Below are 21,456 nucleotides of genomic sequence, written 5' to 3' on the forward strand. Positions count from 1 at the left end.
CTGGTCTGGATCTTCAGTCTGGTCTTCATGGACTTCAGGGTGACAGGTCACTGGTTCCTCTGCAGCAGAGAGGAGCGCAGAGTCAGTGCTGATATGCCGAGAAGTCTGACCTATAGAGAGGCCAATGAAACAAACATAGCTTCATAAGCCATTACTGCTGCAAATTCAAAGTTTTTCCTCGCTTTGGCACTGAGTAGTGTGTTTTCAAACAGCTTGAGCATTACAAGGAGCGACACGCTCTCAAGACATGGACAGTTGATTTACCATCAGGAGGAACATCGCTCTGTTCCACGTTTTGGTCTTCACCTGACTTGACTTTTCTCCTTTCGTTTAGAACTAAAGAAATTACTCGAGCAAAGTAAATAGCATCCTGAATCCCCAAGTATATTAGACTGCAATAAGAGCAAAGTTACAAACACCAAAGTGAGCAACTAGTCATGTGACAGCGAGTGGCAAAGGAACGTGCAGTGTGACGCCACGATCTAATTAGCATATTCCACTGTTGCTATAGAACCCTTGGATGGCTGCTACGCGATTGGTCCATAGCCCTAATAGTTTTAGCAGGAGCGGAAATAAAACTGTTATTTATGAAATGACCAGAACGTGCTGTCTGGCGAATAACTGCATTGTCATTGACACAATAAAAGGACCATTTTTGATTGTACAAAGAACCGTTCAGTCAAAGGTTCTTCAAAAAACGTATCTTTCTTTCCATAAAGAACCTTTTGTGAAACAGAACGGTTCTTCAGACGTTAATGCTTTTTACGGAACCATTTAGGCGAGATGGTTCTTCTGTGGCATCATGAAGCACCTTTATTTTTGGAAGTGTAATATAGATCCGCAATTGCCATTTGACTTTTAGCACTGTTTTTAAAAAAGAAGACAAACTAAGGAGAAAACAATGTGTAACGGGTATATGATTTGGATAGGATTTTTTAGAGACTTTTATTTTGAGTCGGTCGCTTCTGCGGGTGCCGTGCGTGCGGTAGAAGGGAACCAAGAAGAGCGCGGGGTTTGAGTGTGTCGCACACACAAGTGAGTGCAGTGTCGCGATCGAGAAACTCGTTCGATTAAGTTGCTTCAGCGGATTTTTATCGAGGCTTTAGTCGAGTGAAGGACGACAGCACAAAGGGAAAGTGTGGATAGCGACCCGTGTTTTGTACTGAGAAGAGTTTTTAATCTGGTCTCGCGATATGCGTTAATTGACAGCATGACGCAGTAACATATGTGAGGAGCACGGACACTGAGTACATCTTAAAGTGTAGACCGAGGGACTCTTTTCATTACTTTTTGCTGCATTTTGCACTTGCGTTTTTATTGAAAAGCTAACATTTCTGTGTTACTGTTCAAGTGTTTTCCAGATCCTTTCGTTGTCCAAACTTCCGGGGAAGTCGCAATTTATTTCCCCTACACGACCAGTTAAATACCCTCGTTACAAATGTATCATTTTAACATGAATTGCAAACACCAAAAAAAAAGAGAAAAAGAACGACTAAATGATTTAAGCATAAATGAATGAAAATAAACAAATGTCCTCACAAACAGCTACTGATTATATATTTATGTATGAAACATTATACATTACATTATGCATGATGTAAAATATAATCTGTTTTAAATGATTTTAAGACCACAAAAACACTTGCATGTAAATATCTCTGAAATTTACGTAATTATATCAACAATTAGTGTTTTCCTAGTGAAGTATAAAACCAAGGTTAAAAACACTTTCATTGTATTATAATATGCATGTTTTTTTTTTTTACCTTGTTTGCTCAACGATTCATCCCCTCCTCTATATAAACTAATCTCAGTTTGCCTGTAATGCCTGATAAAGCAGTGTTTGTGAGCACATGCGTTGCTTTGTGTACAGCTTTACCGGAGGAACCGTTATTTTAACGCTCCAAAAGCGGCATCTAGTGGCCAAGAATGAATAAGCACTTTCATTCAGACCAACTCAAAAATTGACTCATGTGGAGGCTTGGGATTGAGAATTTTTTTCCTTTAGAGAGACATTAATAACAATAATAAATACACAGTGCACTAGTTTTAAAACATTCACTTGTGAGATACACACTGCTAATAGGGGCACTTTAAAACAATGTGTATTTTTTAAAAGTGCTATACAAATTCATTTGTCTTCATATGAATGAACTCTATAATATATCACCTTTCTCTCTCTTCTTTTAATTTGATTCCAAAACAGGATGTGTTTTTGTTTCAAAACACTCATTTATTTATTCATCAATTCATATTTTTGTGACAAACATACAAACTGTTCGAAGTGAACATAAGAGAATACGCTGAATGAGCTACATAACATTAGAAATGAACCACTAGTGAAGACCTTAAACTTCTCTCTCTCTGTCTGGTTATAATGGGCTACACAGTCAATAAGACTGATCCTTCTCTGAAAGACTAAATGCTCTCTCTCTCTCTCTCTCTCTCTCTCTCTCTCTCTCTCTCTCTCTCAATTCTCTATTCCTCCCTTTTGAAACTGGGACACCCTAAAACACTGACTGGGGCCTCGAGAGGAAAAAACAAATGGCCTCCATCATTTGCTTTGGCAGCAAGCATCCATAATTGATTAATGAGGGTGAGAGTATCTGGATGAAGAAAAAGAGCAGAGATCTAAACTGATCTGAAAGCATATCAGCGGCACCAAAAGCTACAATTCCGTTTTGTTTTGCTTGAGAATATAAACTGAATGTATTTATTTCCACTTTATGTTTGTGCTGTTACTTTGAGTTCATGCTGTGGATTCTGAGGGTGATGTCTCTTTCTAAAAGAGACTGTGTCCAAAAGCTGCTATCATTCTCTGTCCAGCTGGGGGCAGTAACTGGTCTGCGTGGACGTTGCAGTCGACTGGACGGGTGCTTTAAATTGTGAAACTGATTGACTATAACTATTGAAGTATTTCAGATCCATCGCATTTATGGTAATTATGAACACTATTAAAGCAATACAATATTTATCATAATAAAGAGACCAGTGTCATCAAAACAAAGACAACGGCGAACAAAGGGCAGAAAAAACTAAGGGCGTTTAAGCACATGATAATTAAGAACATATCACAGAAGAGGTGCAACATAATCAGTAGCTGTAGAAACAAGCGACAATAAAATACAGGGGGAACGGACAGCTCTAGCAACAAAGAAAACGGGTCTGTTTGATCAAACAAATTTACCAAATAGCCAGGATTATTTCAGCTGGTCTGATTTATTTTAAACCAAGTAACCTGACAACAAGTCAGACTAAATAAACTAATCCTGGCTTATTTATTTTATAAACAGGCCCCAAGTTCTAAATGGGAATATAAATTAAATGTTTATAAAAACTAAAACATGATTCATGACGACAACACTGAATAAAAAACATGCATGTTGATAGTTAACAGTGACACAAAGTCAGTGAATGAATACAGAATTACATTTTTGAGCAAACTGTGCCTTTAAATAGTTTAAATAGTCCAAAAATAATAATTTGCTGAAAAGGTAGATGTAGATGAGTTTTTTTTTGCAATTTATCATAACTTATCAATGGATCTAACCCAGTGAATGGGTGCCATCAGAATGAGAGTCCAAGCTGATAAAATAGTGCATATGCATGTAAAATAATAAAATTATGAAATTATGCATATTATATGAATTCCATATATAACTCCAGTGAGTCAATTAACATGTTGTGAAGTGAAAAGCTAAACACAACCACAACATTATTACATTCTTAATATTAAACAGTTGATCTGAATCAGGGAAATATATATATATATATATATATATATATATATATATATATATATATATATATATACATACACACAGATCAAACACTGTTTACATTAAAATAAATGTCTAAAATGGTTTTAATTGCATACAAACTAAATGCTTGCATGCTTCAAGTAAATATTTTAAATATAAAGCGCTATTTTAAATATTTCAGTGAATTTTGATGTGCGAGGACAGCAGAAAGTATAATAAATCTAAAGCGTAATGTGGAATTTGTTTCTTACAAACAGAGCTTCCTTCACATTAAATGATGGACTGGATGTTTTTATCAGCCGTTGGGACTCTCATTCTGACGGCACCCATCCACGGCTCAGGGTTCGTTGCTGAGCAAGTCATGTTAAATTTCTCTAAATCTATTCTGAGGATGAGGAGCTGTTCAGATGAGGAAAGAAACTCATCTACTCATCTTGGTAAGTACATTTTTCATTGTTGGTCGAACTATTCCTTCGAGGAGAAGATGCACACAAGAGCTTTAAAGTACTCCATATGATTTAGTTTGTTCAAACATTTCCTGACATCCCTTCCTCAAGAGAAATTAGTTAATGCTTAGTTTTTTTACGTCTCCGTTCTTCACAAATAAAGTCATATTTCCAGCACAGAGATGATCTGTCTCTAAATGTTTCAGGGGGGGTTATGTAAAACTTTTAATGGGATTTGAGCGGACTAGTTTCTCTGGTGATTTGCTGTAGCCATGGAAATGATTAATGGGCGTACAGTGGGTGCTCTGAGAGAGAGAGAGAGTTGTAGTGGCCACGCTAACCTGCTCTCTGACTGACATTGCATTATAATATTCACTCATGAAAGTGCACCTGCTCCCAGCTTTAATGAGCCTGTAGAGCTGGCCTGCCACGAACCCAGAACTGAAACACCTGATGAAGGGCTCTCCTTTCTGTCGAGTTACAATTTAATAGCACACAAACACAAACCCAGAGAGATAGCAGCCATAGTCTCCCGTTGGTATGAATTATCTTTTTGATATTTCATTACAGTCTGCTCTGAGATCGCCACGGCTCAGATTAATCAAGACTTCCACTCTCAAAAGCTATCAAAGTATCCTTTTGACTCTTTGCTGGCTCTCCATTACATGATAATATCAATCCGTTGATGAGAAATCCCAGACTGTAGTATCAGATGATATCAGATCGTAACACATATTGTAAAACTTTGGAAACACTGATATGCTAAAGCATTTTTATTAAAAAAAAAATGCTTCTGCTTCAATGTTTGAAATTAGTTTTGAAATTTGATTTGTACTTAGTTTTCTTTCTTTAGTTTAGTTTTGCTTTTAAACCAAATTAATTGTAGTGGAGTGCATTAATATGGGAGCAGAGCTATACGGTACAAATATAGAAATATAGAGAACAACATTGTTGTGTCTGCATATGTTTTCATGTTTTCAAATATAAAATATAAAATATTCTTGCATGTGGTTTTATAAATAAAAAATGTAAAAAAAAGTTTTTTAATAAATAAAAAATGTAAAAAAACCTGCATTTAATGTAAAATGTACAGTAAAATGTACAGTGAAATGTTTTTTTAATATTCAGATTCCTTGTGATACTTCACATTCCATGGCATTTTGTTTAAATATTTTATTTCTTCATATTTCTAAACTCAATTAAATACATTTTTATTGCATTATTTGTTACCGTGATGGTGACTTGCGTTTGTGTGCACATTGAACATTACATATTTCCATTAAAAAATATATAATGCTATTTTCAAAGCTATTAACATGCTTAACAACTCATAAAATAAGGTCTAATGAGTGAATTGTGATTCGCCCACACAACGTATGATACATAACCCGCATTGTAAAAATCACACTTCATCCTCTTCTGTGCAAGCTGCTGTCAGCCACAGAAGAACAGCTAAATACAGTCCCCTGTCTGTCTAGTTACAATACAGTTTCTAGATAAACCTCTGTAGTGCATTATTAGATTGGCACTGAATACAACCCACCACGACCCAGACTAACACACTGTAAACATCCCATTTGTTTAGAAACTTTTTGTTGTTGTTGAGAGCCCAGATTCTTAATTAGATAGCAATGCTGTGAACCATCTTTCTCCTTCTTATTAAATTAGAGGCATCTGAAGCGCTCAGTTGTCACGCTTATCTCTGGGAAACAGTTGGGCTGCTGCCAGCGCGAGGCTGCCTGTCTGCCAGTGTGTGTGCTGCCATGTGTGTGCGTGCGCGTGTACCATTGATTTCATACATGGAGTGAGCGCTCTTTGTGTCTCTTTATAGCCCCGCAGTCACAGCACGTCTGTCCAGCGCGACAGGGAGGGTTTTTCATTAACACACAGCTCTCCACGTGTTACTGACACACCGTCCGCCAGCAATGATCTTCAACAGAAGCTGCTCAACCCAAATTATTAGAACCTTCCGTTTTTATAGATCTCATGATATACATTTCAGACAAAAGTGGGGGTCGGATAAAACAATATTAGTTGTTCGTTGGTATGTAAATGTGGAATTTTTGGATGTGCTTACTTTGCAACAATTCACAATTATTTTGTTGCGTTTTTATAGTTTTAAATTCGCCTACATGCAATGTTATCAAAATGATCCACAGAAGTCACTGAAAACGTGTTATGCACGCCGGACCATTTTCTAAAGAAACATTACGCCACTGTGCCCGACTGAATACATAATATGCATGTTTTTCAAATATTCACAATATTGTAGTTTACTCATGTAGCATTATTGCGTGTTTGAAACCCTTTTAAAAATGTGCCTTTGTCAGGCCTCCAAAATGCCTGAATAGACAATCAAAACACATTAAAAAGCTATTAGCTTTCTCAGATTTTTTTTTTATTTTTGTTAGGTCTGTGAAAAAAAGATTGTAATTATACATTTAAGTACTGATTAATATTAATTACATGACTTACGATATGGTTAGGGTTTTTCTTAGACTTACCTGCATGTAATTATGCGTTATTATAATAGTAAATTCATGTGTACATCTTACACCTTAAAATAAAGTGTTACCAAAATGTGACAAGCTCGGTGAACTGTACTCTCTCTCTCTAAAGAATGTCAGCTTCTCTGATCATAGACAGGTGTTCTAATTGTACTTGACAGCCTGTCACGATGTATTTGTGTCTTAGTATGAAGCAGCAAATATTATAACACAGAATGAATGTGTTTGCAGCCGTAACACAATGCTTGTCATCATGCTTTGACGGAACACTAGCTAGAAAGCTCGCCGTGATTTTGTGCGACACGGTCTCACTCCCAACTTGTCACATTTTGCGTCATTCACGTCAGATTTTGACGCACAGAGCACCCCTTTAGCATCATTTTTCAAATTAGTGGTTCTTTAAGAAAGATTAAAGCGTAACAGGTCACATATTGAGCACCATTGCATTATGGGTTGAGCTTACATGGAGGCAGAGAAATGATACAGCCTGTAAAAGAGCTTCTTTATAGGCATGGTCTAAGAGGGCACGCACGGTAATTCATCTCTAAATATGTTGCATTTTGTGTATGATGTTGTGTTATATCAGTTTATGTGGATTATATGTGAAGAGGGATGCAATTGGTCCTTTTTTCGTCTCTCGTTCAAATGTCTGCTGATATGCAAGTGAACATAAGTGACAAATACTTATGTTCACTTGCATATCGCAGACATTGGAATGAGAGACTGTGAAAAAGGACTCTGGGAGATGCATGTTTGAGCATTATATGCTTTATTTATTGTAGTTTTCACGGTGTCTGCTGAAAAAGAGAGCAGAGGCACAAATAAAAAGCTAAAAGTGCTGCTACAAATACGTATAAATTTAAGACTCTGCCAGCAACCATTCCCAACCATTACTGTCAGCCGAGTACTAAGAACTTTCGCCTGTTTCTAATCCACGATCTTGTACCTATGAAGTGGACTCGCTATCATCGCTCCGCTTATGCAAGCGTGAATAGCATACGTCAAGGTTTCAGTATGTTTCTTGCCTGATTGTAAAACCAAATGTCATAGCCACAATCCGCATTCAAAAATATATTTTTTTGTCTGTTTCTCTCCTAAAGAATGTCGGAAGACAACGTTGTTACTGAAATAGAAAAATACAAGAGCAACCGCTGATCAATAACATTTTCACGACAAGTTGCCATAAACAGCTATCAGCATTCAAACAGAAGGATGGGAAAATCCATATTTGATAAGAGCGGATCACACAACAAATACAGCTGATGAGGGTTTTGAAATGTGCTGGCTTGGAAAGACCAAAAAAACAACAACTCTTTACAGTCAAATGACTGTTATGTAATAGAGTTTTTTGTTTACAATTTCTGGAATAGCGGTTCGTTTTCTTGATTGAAATCTCTTATCTGTAAACTACATAATCTATTCAGAGAATGGTGTATTTGCACAAGGGACACACACACACACACACACACACACGCATGCTTTCAGCACTGATCTCGAAACAAAATAAGTTGGAGATAAAAAAAAGATATCCACTGAGTGTTTAGAGTAAAGAGAGAAAGCAAATTATTTAAATGGATTTCTAAAAGAAGTGTTTATCTAATTTAGTCAATCATATTTAGTTAATCATAACTCAAAGGGATAAAAACAACTCCCTGTGCATTCTTAGTTAGACATTAAGCCAAATGGGCCTGTCTTCATTAAGTTTAATTACAATTTAAAAAAGTGAACTTTGAAACGATTACTGTTATAAGAAAGACTGTTTCTATTTAATGTGGCTTCTTTAGAAGCAATGGTATCATCTGAGGCTGATAGATTTGCTTTGCTTTTGTGGAAAAAACCCGATTGAGACGAAATGTTTCTTCAAGCGATGACCGTTCTTTGAGAGATTATTTTATTCACGGAATCTTGAACTTTTTTAACTCCTCTCTTTTTTGACTAGCTTTCGGGCGACATCTGCTCGCTCTGCGTGCGGCAGACAGAAGGACACATCGGGGATGGTATTAATATTTAATATCTGATTTGAGGTCAGCTCGGCTCTCTCTGAGGATGGGAGTGGAGAGCTCTGCTGCTGTCACACATCTGTCAGACGTCTCCGCCGTCAGGAGGACTCCACCCTCAACCCATGGCCATCACAACAGCAGACAAATTACTCCAAGCACACACTCATCATTGCTTGCAGGAAAAGTATTTGCCATTAAGTCATAACAGATGATTCGGTCCTCACTGCCTAATCATTATGTTATTAGTTAGTAAGACTTATGTTATTGGTTAACACTGGTTAATGCATGGGCTACAACGAGAAATATGTAATTAAATCACAATGCATTAACCTAATGTTAACAGATATGAATGTGAACTAAGAATAATAAACGCTGTGGAAGTGTTGTTCATTGCTAGTTCGTCTTAACTAATGATTTTAATGAATGGAGGCGCAATGTGAAATGTTACTAAAATTAAGATTATAAATTTTGTACACACTGGTTTATAATAGTAATAATTAAACAGTATTAAGTAGGTGGGTCCAAACCTTTAACTTTGTACTGATAATGAAATCCTGTATCAAAGTAATGATATTCATAATTATTTGAATGTGCTTTAATTATGAATGTACTACTATTTATTAATGGCATAACAACGAAGGTTGATAATGAAAGAATCTGCTAATTAAACAAGCAGCATTTAAATTGGAAAACCAAAGAATATGTGATTAATAAATACCACGATGGAGGCATTATTGTTCATTGGTAGAGACATAATCCAAGTCCTCATTCACTGTCACGTCACATTTACTTATTTTATATTTCTATCTTTATTTACTCTCTTGTGAACTCATTACAGTCTGCTAAAGGAAGTTTTTCTGACAGCTGTGTCCTCTGGACCCTGAGCGTCCCTTATGAGCCGCTGTCTGTCCCAGAGCCAGACAGAACAGATAATTTGAGAGAACTTCTGGATTCACACGCATGGAGAGACAGACCCAGTTTGAGCAAAGATAATCAATCCCCACCCCCAGCAAAGCAGCCTTTAATACTGTGAGCTGCCTACACAGAATCAATGGCAAACTGTACCGAACACAACGAACGTGGCCTGATGTTTTATGACAATTTGCAAAGTAGGGAAGTACTATTTTATTGAAAGTATGCTAAAGTCTACAAATCATGTGTTATTTTCAATTAGATAAAAATCGTATAGTTAATAAATGTATAAATGTGATTAGTTATACTTTTTATACTCTTTTTAACCCACTTAAGCAGGACCTAAGGACATCTTAATATGTAAGTATATATATATATATATATATATATATATATATATATATATATATATTATTAATATATATTGTTATTAATGAAGTTGTTTGTGAATAACATCTAAAATATGTCACTTTAAATAAAACATATACTTTAAATTAAGTATTTTATGTAATTTGGTATGTCAGTGAACACATCAAAATGACTTTTTATTGTTCATTTTGATTTTACATTATTACAAAGTGTGCTTTTTAACAGTGCACGTATGCATGTTAAGAAACATAAAAGTAGACTCCCCTTTAAATACACTTAAGTACAAGGTCAAATGTATATATTTGCGTATGTTTTATAAGAATTTAGTCTTGTTCAATGCATTCATTTGCTGTGAAATTTACTTGCAATTTACGTGTGAAGTGCATTTTTCTTTGTTCAAATATGTGAAAAAATACTGTTTAGGATACTGGTTTGAAATACACAAATTTAATGCAATTAAGCACACTTCTTTTTTTTTTCAACATCATTACAAGTAACCCCATTAATGCACTTATTGTGCTATATAGGCAATAACGAACAATACAAATATACGCAATATAAACAGTGTATTGTAGGTTCGGAGATGTTTTTGGTAGCTTCACAAGGACCAGAAGGATGCTGGCAGGTTTTCTAACACTGCTGTGTGTGTCTGGATCAGCCGCTGGACACTGACACTGACCTTGTGATGGGGAGTTCATGGAGAGACCACATACATGGCTGAGCTTGTCACGCTGAATGCCCGCATGATGCAAACATGACAACCTGTGCCAACAGAGTGGAAGTGAAATTCAAGAATGTGGATATGGCATTATAATATGGATATGATAGAAGAGCGTGGGTCTCATATGAATACCTGTGGCATTTTCAAGTCCCCGAATCCTTTAGGAACACACTTTTCCCCAAGCAATCTAGAGTTGCCATGGTTACACTGACTGTTCAGCAGACCTGGTGTCTGCACCTACGAGTTGAGAAATAATGAAGCAACATCTTTATTGGCTGTTTAATTCATGTTCACGTGACCCTGATCATTTTACTGTGTAATGAGTGCACTGGCATCTGGTTTGGTTCAGTGACTTCAGATGAAAGCTATGACACGTGTGTATTTCAGGCCCTTAGCTACCCACAGCAGGAATCAGTTTAAACAAAGCCAGGGGTTTGATCAAAGGTTCAACCATGAGTATTTAACTTTAGCCCTTACCGCACTGTTTAGAGCATTGGTCTCAAACTCAATTCCTGGAGGGCCACAGCTCTGCACAGTTGTGCTCGAACTCTAATCAAACACACCCAATCCAGCTAATCAAGGTTTTTAGGATCACTACAAACTTCCAAACAGGTGTGATTTGGTGCTGGTTTGGAGCTCAACTGTGCAGAGCTGTGGCCCTCCGGGAATTATGTTTGAGACCAACGGTTTACAGACATTAGAGAGTTATACTACAGATCATGAGGTTGGCTGAGGAGAGATGTGCTAGTATCTTTCTGAGAAATCAAGGCCAGTGAGTAAAAAAAAAAAAGTATTTGCCCTTAAGATCTATTATGCATTGCAACAAACAAAAATGTTTAAAAGGACCAAAACAGGTCTTCAGTTGAATTCAAAGGAAATGGCTGTTTTTGTGGTTATGGAAAATCTGAATGATTTTTGGTTTGACTGTATTTTTGATATCCTCCAATGGACTAAAAATCTAACTATGATGCACTTTACAATTTTTGTGAAATCTGTCATGTCATATCTGCAGAGTGGTTATGACTTTTGTTAACTGGCGTCAACTCATCCACACTGGATCGGGGCAAAGTATTCATTTTGGGGTAAACAACCCTGCTCTGTGATTGTTTTAATGTTTGGACATTTTATGTTATCCGCCAGAAAGTTCCATTGCAAAGGTTCTTCATTTTTTAGTTGCACAAAGAATCATTCAGTCAATGTTTCTTTAAAAGACCATCTCTTTCTTACCTTTTAATAGGAATCTTCTTTTGCCACAAAGAACATTTTGTGAAACAGCAAGGTTCTTCGGATGAAACCATGTAGACTATGGCATTGTGAAGCACTTCTATGTTTAAGAGTGTGTTCAACACCTTTTAGAAACATCCATAACTCAATATTGCATAGCCTACTGTAGATGAAAAGGTTAAATGTAAAATGCTTAGTACAAACACTAGCCTAAGGGTTTGTTGTAAATCGCTTGCATTTTCTCCCCTCAGGGATATCCTTCAGTCAGTCTACTTTAAGATGTTCATGCAACCAAGTCTAGACCGTAGTGGTTTCTATCCGTCAGGTTTGAACACATAAAGCCCTTCTGATTTACAATGCAGTTTTACCCCCTAAAATCAAGCTGCAGTTGCAGACGTAAAGCATGCACTCAGTGTATGAGACATTTCCCACATCTAAAAATGTAGAGATAATTTGTCATTGTTGCATGAAAATGTCTGACCCTTTGAGCACTTTCCTAAATGTCAACGGTAATTGCTCTCCCTAAAACCCCCCTGTGACACGAGCAGAGAGCGGAGGTGATTTCAGGCTCCAGACAGCCTCCCCACACTTCACGAGAGAAACACAGCAGACGAGAAAGCACACTCAAGTCAGAGTTTATCTCAGAGTGCATTTCCCAGAAATGTCTCAGATGAAGCCAATGTTGATAGGAAGATGAAAAACGAGATGAAGAAGAAACTGCAAGAAACACACTCGATGAATTACCCATGAGCTGAGGTGCACCAGTCTGATCGTGAAGAACGTTGAGCTGAACATTCAACATCTGAGTGTGATTGTTTGCTCCATAAGAAACAAGCACTCATTATAAAGATAGGATTTACTGCTTCAATATGATAAACATTTTCAAATTTAGATTTATATATCATCTGGATGAATAAGCTTTCCATTGATGTATGGCTTGTTGGAACAGGACAATATTTGGCTGAGATACAATGGAATCTGAGTGTGCAAAAATAAATAAATAAAACTAAATAAAATGTCCAAATGAATTCCTTAGCAATGCATATTACCAATGAGGTAATATATATATATATATATATATATATATATATATATATATATATATATATATATATATATATACAGTATATCATTTACAAAATATCTTCATGGATCTATACTCAATATCCTAATGATTTTTAGAACGTTTTATAGACACAATTATGCAAACGTATTTACATCATCATATGTAATCATATTAAACGCTGTACTTAATGTACAGTATGAAGTCAGTTAAAATAAATTAATTCACATATAAATTAAAAAAACTATACAAATGTGTCTGAAACATTAGTGGTTAAGAACCCTTAAGCTACAGTCAAAGTAAAACCCAGGTGTTTATATTTCATGTTTCTCTCTCTCTGTTGACTGTATTTATGAAATCTCCGCAGCACGAGTGTCAAACAGCTGTCACAGACTGTTAGTCCTGATAGGAATACATTCATGTAAACAGGGCAGATGCTGCAGTGTGTGTGTGTGTGTGTGTGTGTGCGTGTTTCTTCCCAAATGGATACTCTGTGTTATATAATGAGGTCTGTCACAGGGTCAACAACTTATTTTAACATTTAAAAGGATTATTAAATTATAAGGTATTCTTAATAGATACATTTGCATTCGATCAGCATATACTTTATTATCTGTATAATATATTTCGAACTCGAAGGAAGATTTTTCTAATTGCTAATTACAAAATGTATGAAGCACTGTTGCAAATGATGTAACTGAGATAACTCGCTTTTTAAATATTTGTGCCTTAAATTAACTTAAATACGCAGTTTTCTGCTATCCAGTTCTAATGACTAGTTTTGTTTTACATTGCAATTTATATACATATCCAAATCGAACCAGAAAAGATATTTCAGGATGGCTGTTTAGAAAGTGGACAGTCACTGTCGTTATTTAAAGCATGTATATAAAGCATTTGAAATAACCACACAAAGGAACATATTCCAAGTCTTTGCACTGGGAAATGAGTATAAATGTTTTATTAGGTTGTGTTTTCTGTGTACCGTACACAGGTGTGTTTTTCCCAGTGGAGCTCAGCTCTGTTAGAAGGAGCTGCCTGAACATCTAGTCAACCATGTCTGTGTTATGTGAGAAGAGTATGGAGTGATGAGTTCAGAGAAGGATTGTGTGACGAAGGTGTAGTTTTTCTCTCTTTACCTCAATGGGGGCAATCTTCAGGGCTGGGTCGCTGTCACAGCTCGGTCATATGTCTTGGGATTCAGCATATTTGTCTTGTACGTGACTCCAGACGGTGTCCTGTTTCTCACACATGCTAGATGTTTACTGCGAGCATATTAAATGTTTACAGGAAGCAGCTGCTGTAATTTAACCTTTAGCATGGAAGGGTACAGTGCTGATTACAGCGACACCACAACACATGGCGAGCAATTAAAAGGGTCATTTAATTTTTATCCAGCTTTTTTTCCTTTCTGATGTTCCCTGTGAAACCACTTTAGCATATTTTGAAAATAGTACTTATTACAGTAATAATTTCCCTTTTTTTGCTTATTAATAGTTGTTAAGGTATTAATAGTTTAGGTATTGGATAGATTAGAGATGTAAAATAAGGCATTAATATGAGTGTAATTACAACTAATGAATGGCTAATATTCTAGTAATATGCATGTTAATAAGCGACTTATTTTTATTATTTATTTCTTTGAAATATAAACACACCGACTAGCATGGTAAACTCAAATACTTTAATGCAATTTATACAACTGCGCATTCAATACAGTTAAGCACACTTTTTCACAAGCGATACGTTTTTGCATCAATTATATTGCATAAATTATGTTGCAAATGCATGACATAAATGCACATATTCAAATGATTTGCGGTCATTTTCAATAACTGCTCCAGCCTTCAACAACTGCAGTCTATGCAAAATAGTCCCTTATACATAACTTCCTCCAGCCTCATCACGAAGTGCATGCTTTGTTGATATGCGACCAGTTATGTTCTTGATTAATGGGAGAGTTATCTATAAATATATTTTAGTCAAATTGTAATGAACAAAAATAATTTCATTGACTCCCATTATACTTCTTCTAAAAAAGATGTTCATCAATGAACAGGCAGACGGTTGAATATTTATAAAAAGTTGCAAAAATGTTAAAATGAAATGTCATTTCTTCTGTAAGCACACAGAACACGTAACATACAATGTTTTCTCAGGACTGGTGTAGTCCAAGTGACATTTTAAACAGTCATAACAAATTTGACAAACGCTCTAACAGGCTATTTCCAGAGGTTATTGTTATATAAATCCTCTTAGTGTGTATGTGTGATGTGTAGTAAAGCTGCATTTCAGTAGTTTTTGAATGGTCACGTGCGAGTCCCAGCCTCTGTGAGACATGTGAGTGGACAGGAGTAGTACAGTGGAAATCAGCATGGATTTATACACATTGCATTGATCTTCAGTCATATTTCAGAGTCATGTAGCCAATGGCGCACGTGCAATGATCGCCGTAACTGTAGCAATGTAAATCCTGAGTTTATGGTTAAAATTATACAAGCATAAAATCAAACAAGACCCCTTTACAATAGGAAAGCTTATTTATATATATATTACCAATTTCTTTCCCTTTTCTTTTTCGTGAGATACTTACTCAAAATACTTAAAACTAAAAGTCATAGTAACACGTTCCCTCCCAGGATTATTTATTTATCATATATAAGCTACTGTAGATTGCTAAGTAAAAAAATCACTACACATTTCATTACACTGGTCATTAAGTAGCTAAAAACATACAGCTGTTCTCCTATACTGGAAGTGCAAGTCAACTCAACAAGGTCACAAGCAGTTAAAAGGTGTTAACATCAACTTCATGACGTCAGTGTCAAATAAAGAGACAGATTTTCAAGCGACATCCCAAGCAACGGCCAAACCTTACTGCTTTATTTTTATCAGCCCTTGAGATTACGAGGTTAGAGTTGAGGTTCACGAGACACAGCATGTGTTGCTAATTGCTGTGAACAGGTGTTGTGGGAAGTCGTGCTGTCACTACAATGACAGGCCATGGCGGTGTCCAGGTGGCACCGCAGCTATCCAGAGAAACGACGCGTTCTCAAATCATAGACATTCACATTTCATCACAAGGGATTTTCTATAATATTCGCTAAACATACTGTCATGTGACAAATCAGCTTTTGCGATATACATAAAGTAAACGTGATTAACTGCATCTGTTGTATGATTTAATCCATAATGTAGTTGCTATTATTCAGTGTGTTTAGGTTGAGTCAACATTATTAAATAATATTTTTGACTTGGCAGCTTGACACTTATGAAATACACAAAGAAAGTGCAAAGTCATAGACGTATAAGTTACAAGTAAAATAATAACACTAAAAATGATTTGTATCGCTACTCATGTTACAGACCTGTTGTCAATTAAATGAATTGATGGCTAGACTGAATCTTTTCAAAATGTATTGCTTTTTCAGCCCGTTGTTGCCCCTGAGCCAACTACATTTAGTGGATGAAAATGTAAAATTTCCCAGTTTAAACATTTGCTATGTATTATTGTTCATAAAATGTAATTTATTTCAAATGAAAAATAAATGTCACAACATTTCCGGAATTCAAGTTGTACTTAAAATGATTCGAAATTATTACAAAAATGTTGCATCAAACACACAAAACTATTACAACACTGTAGTGTATTTTCTATATTATTTGCTTTTTAAATACTTAATTATGAACAAAAAATGCACAAAGAGAAATCAAAGCCATTGACACATATCTCCTCATTTCTCCTCATACCATTAACGCAATTCATGTTGTTTTCACACAATATTCAGCCAATTAAAACTTTTCTAAAAAGCTTAAATTTCATTTCTACACAAGTTTAGTCCATACCAAAATCATGGATCTTTTTTTATCAATTTCACAAATGCGTAAACACAGCATGTCAGAAATGAAGACCTAACGTTCCAAACCTAAAATATAGTATAAAGCGTCTAGTCCTGCAACAACGTCAGCTCAGAAGTATCAAAAAGTAACTCTATATAAAATATTGAATAAAATAAATGACATTGAATGAAACTTATGTGTTCTCTAAATAGAACTCATAAGCCTTTTTAAATTACGAATCACTGAAATGTTTAGAAATAGTTCATTCCTGTCTGAGTTGATTGAATAGTATGGTGTTTTTTTCATCAACAACAAGGAAAGTAAAAAAAAGGAATATTTGAATTGGTTTTGTGGATGAACAACACTATTATCTGGTATTAGAGAGAGAGAGAGAGAGAAAGAGATAGAGAGAGAGAGAGAGAGAGAGAAATAATGCCTGAAAGAGGAAGCTGAACAGTTGTAAAAGGGAGAGCATCATTGGATCAAGAAAATGTAGAAGAGGTAGAGGAGAGGAGTGAGTTTGTTGTATTGTGCAGATTTTTTATGTTTGTTTGTTTTTCCCCTTACACATGTGGAACCTTTGAAAGCATGTTTCTGCCATGGAATATAAAGGGTTAAAAGGTAATTGTGACTTATCTTAGAATTCTGACTGTTTTCAATATAAGTTACAGTTAACCAAGTTCTTTTATAGTTAAAAGTGAGTCATTGAAAACCAGTTAACTGGCACAAAAATCAGAACATGTAGGGCTGAGAGGGCAGTGACTGTGGAGGTTATGGCCTTGTATAAAAGTCAATAAAAACAGACCATCATCATCATCTGGTGAAAGAACTCATTACCAAACACTCCAGTTCTGAAAGTACAGCATGTCCCAATTAAAACACTAACCAGAGGCAAAAATAGCACTGGCAAGTTCGGAGGTTTGCTCTCTTCTGCCCTGAATTTAACTGACCACTAAAAACATTTACAGCAAACTCAATTAAAAAAGATGTTTGGAGGAAATAATGTATGCCTCAGAAGAATATCTTTAGGTCTTTTTAGCATGTTAAACTTCAGATGAACTGCAGTGTAAATCTAAATTGAGCCAACACAGCAAAATTCAAAGTGTTAAATTTACACTAGTAGTGTGGAAATCAACACTTTTTCGGGGTTTATATAGGTCCACACTGAATCGAGTTAATTTTACACTTTAAAAAGTGTACATTTTTCAACTCATTTAGAGTGTTATAAAAACACTGTGAGTGTTCACATTTAACACCATTGGTGTGTTTTTCTTTTAGTGAAAGTTTCCATTTACACCTATTAAGTGTTAAAACTACACTAAGTGTGTCAATATTTTAACACTAATGGAGTTGTTTTTAACACTAAAATAATGTACATTACCCTAAGCCTAAGGTAAATTTTCTCTATACTCAGTTCAAATAAATAGTCACAGAAAATGTATTTATAAAAAAAAAAAAAAAACAGATAACACACCCAAATCGACTTAACCTTTTATTTTTAAATAAAAACATAAAATCACGCAACCAGTCAACCAACCAGCTTAAACCAACATACAAAAAGGTACAATATATTCACCATCTGACCCATATGGAATTTGTAGATCAAAAGGTCTGTAGAATTTCAAAGCACTGGCCTTAAGAAGTCCACTCACACCGCAGCATCTCTGTACTTTAAATGCATGGTAATGTTCTGAGAAGTGTTCAGTAAAAAGCTGTTCTCCATCATCTACTCTTCTTCGGCGACTTGGTCCTCCTATTTCAAAAATCTCAGAGCGCCCCCGTTTTGGGTTCTTCCTTGACAAAGTTTTAAGGCGCCAAGAGATAAACCTGGTCCCCTTCTCTGGATCATAAAAATGTTCCTTTTAGAAAGATAAGATGTTTTAGTAAGGTATGACATCAGCATATATTCAGCAAAAAGCATATATTCATATATAATTTAAAATGTGTTCTTACATAGCCCTTTGCTGAAAATGGGTCTCTCAAAGAAGGAAAGAGACTAACAATTCCTAAAGCATAAGTCTCACGCTGTTTGCGGGTGGGGATCCTCCTATAAATTGCATATATATAAAATATTTATTTTTAATGTTGACAAAGCCTTTATGGGAAGCAATTTGTATTTATTGTGTTTGTGCACTGAAATCTTACCCGTAAGTCTCTGTCATGTGACTGACAACAATATTGACAAGTTGGCGTCTGGTGCTGTGCTTCAAAGTTTTAGTTGCCTGGTATTCCTCCAAAACTTCCTCACCACCAGATTGTTTTTCCAGGGCATCTTGGATAGTCTGACATTAAGCATGGTTGTAGTAATGTTGAATAAAAATGTAAAATGTAAAAATAAACAAATAATAATAATAATAGTAATAATAATTATTCTGACAAATTAACCATAAGGTAAAACATGTATACATACCTGTTTTGCCTTTTCAGCATCCAATGTCTCTCTGCTGCAAGCCCGTGGAGACTGCCTGTTCACTGCTATGTCTGCCTCATCATAGTCAGCTGAAGAGACTGAAAGAGTATCAGTGCATGTGCTGGGGGTCGAGGATCTTGTTGGTGTATTCACTGAAACAAAATCAACAACAATTTTCAGGTTTCTGAAATGCCTTTTTTCTGAAAATTTCAACAACTTAAATTTTATTTAATTATATTTAATTCCCACTACTATACTAAATGTTTAAGGGCAAGTGTGTTTTTAGTCACCATTGTTTGTGTGTTATTGTTCAAGGAAAATCATTTGTTACATTTCTGATTTTAAGAAATAACATTTATTGTACAGATCATAACTGTCTGAAGTGTCACTGCTTGCTTACCCTCTGGCAGGCCAGCAGAAAGTTCTTCCAGACATTTAACAGTTAAACATAAATGTGGATTGGCTTCAATCAGTTCTTGGAAGATGTCCTCCTCCACATTGGTGTCTGTGTCATCAAAGACTTGAAGAGCTGCAGAGCTTGCAAACCCAAATTTGCTTTTAACTGAAAAATAATTATATCAAATACACATGAACATAAACATTTAAATTTGTTTTTATCTTTTAGTCAAAAATTAACTGATTTTATGCCTCTAACACAGCCGTTTCCCTCTCTTTCTCTTTAAATTAGCACAAGCTTACCTACTTACCTTCAGTGAGAAAATCTTGGAATGTGAAATCATTAGGCAATTTCACAAATTTCTTCACACCTTGACAATGCACTTTCATCAACATGATGATACTTGCTGATAGAAAAAGCAAAGAGTCACATTAAGATAAGCTTGAAACTTCCGCGTTTCAAAACGGAGGCAGCATGCATTCGACGTATTTGTAATATTTCAAATGTTCTTCAGTTTAAACTAAACATCGCGCGCCACTGTTGACTAAACGCGCGAACGCAATATGAGGGTATAGCACGAACAAACATGGAAAAATATTATACCTGACCTGGGAATAAAAGTTTCACAAACAGTTCCTTGCTGAACTTAAACTGCGTTATTAGCCGTCTTAGTCTGTACTAAGCGCGCTCCGTTTCGTATTAATTCCTCGGTCCATACAAAGTTTCGTTCCGTCATTGCACATTAAGCGCGCAAGCGCACACATTAGATATTTCAAATATAGGTTGTGTTATTTCCGTTCGTCTGTTTTAACGCGCGGTTTAATAGTTAAAAAAATAACATCTGCCACACATAATCTTGAATATTACAAAACCAAGGTCGAACATAAAAACTGTTAAAGTACTATTAACTATGCTAGTAGTTGATAGTTTTTAATCTAACGTACCTTTGCAGCTCTCGTCTCGAGTGGGTTGTCTACTGTGTAACGTGAAATAAATGAACATTAGAACAATGCAAATAGATAAACATTACCATAAATGTAATATAAAAGTGTAAAATATAAACATTAATAATAAAAAAAAGCAATTAAAAGAATATTATACATCTTAACACTGCCGTCTTCACGTGGCCGTCCGCCATTAGACATACAGGAAGTAATGTGCAAGCACCGGAAATTGGATCTACTCATCAGAAGTGTTGTTTAACTTAACACGCTGTAATTACACTGACTCCTAGCATTGATTTACACTGCAAGTGTTAATGTCAGAGAAATCAACACCAGAATCAACACTTTGTAACTCTGAAAAATTAACACTGGAAAAACAACTCGATTGATTTTGCTGTGAATAGTTTATTCACAATAGAAAACATCAAAAATCACAAATCACAAATGATAAATTTCACAACTTTATGCGCAAAGTGCACTGATTTCAATTTGGATGCAAGCTACAGGTTTTAAAATAGTTGGTGCATGCTTATCATGGTCTTATTTTCAGTTTGAAGATATCTGGGCATCAGGGTTATAAGGGTATCAGGGTTTCTGAAGTTTTTGGTGTTGTTTAGCCCCATTTTGCCTGATCCAGGTTTCCAGCTGCTGAAGAGTTTTTGGTCATCTTTGACGTATTTTTCGTTTAATGATGCCAAATATTCTCTATGGGTGAAAGATCAGGACTGCAGACGGGCCCATTTCAGCACCAGACTCTTCTACTACAAAGCCATGCTCTTGTAACAGCTGCAGTGTGGTTTTGCATTGTCCTGCTGCAATACACATGGCCTTCCCTGAAATAGACATCCTCTGGAGGGGAGCA

The 21,456-nt window shown here is 35.7% G+C and overlaps 1 protein-coding gene across 1 annotated transcript; it reads right to left on the reverse strand.

Annotated features, from left to right (window-relative positions):
* Window positions 1-47: 47 nt before the first annotated feature.
* On the reverse strand, window positions 48-20,960 carry LOC122332263. The gene is made up of 9 exons (XM_043229556.1): window positions 20,752-20,960; window positions 20,595-20,626; window positions 19,961-20,056; window positions 19,654-19,815; window positions 19,254-19,405; window positions 18,989-19,125; window positions 18,797-18,890; window positions 18,574-18,702; window positions 48-110 (listed from the first exon to the last, which is right to left on the reverse strand). Exons 1-9 carry the CDS (start codon window positions 20,835-20,837, stop codon window positions 48-50), a joined length of 951 nt encoding a protein of 316 aa, XP_043085491.1. The 5' UTR covers window positions 20,838-20,960.
* Between the last annotated feature and the right edge of the window lie 496 nt (window positions 20,961-21,456).

Source organism: Puntigrus tetrazona, unplaced genomic scaffold (genome assembly GCF_018831695.1).
Source record: "Puntigrus tetrazona isolate hp1 unplaced genomic scaffold, ASM1883169v1 S000000008, whole genome shotgun sequence".
NCBI classification, from domain to species: domain Eukaryota; kingdom Metazoa; phylum Chordata; class Actinopteri; order Cypriniformes; family Cyprinidae; genus Puntigrus; species Puntigrus tetrazona.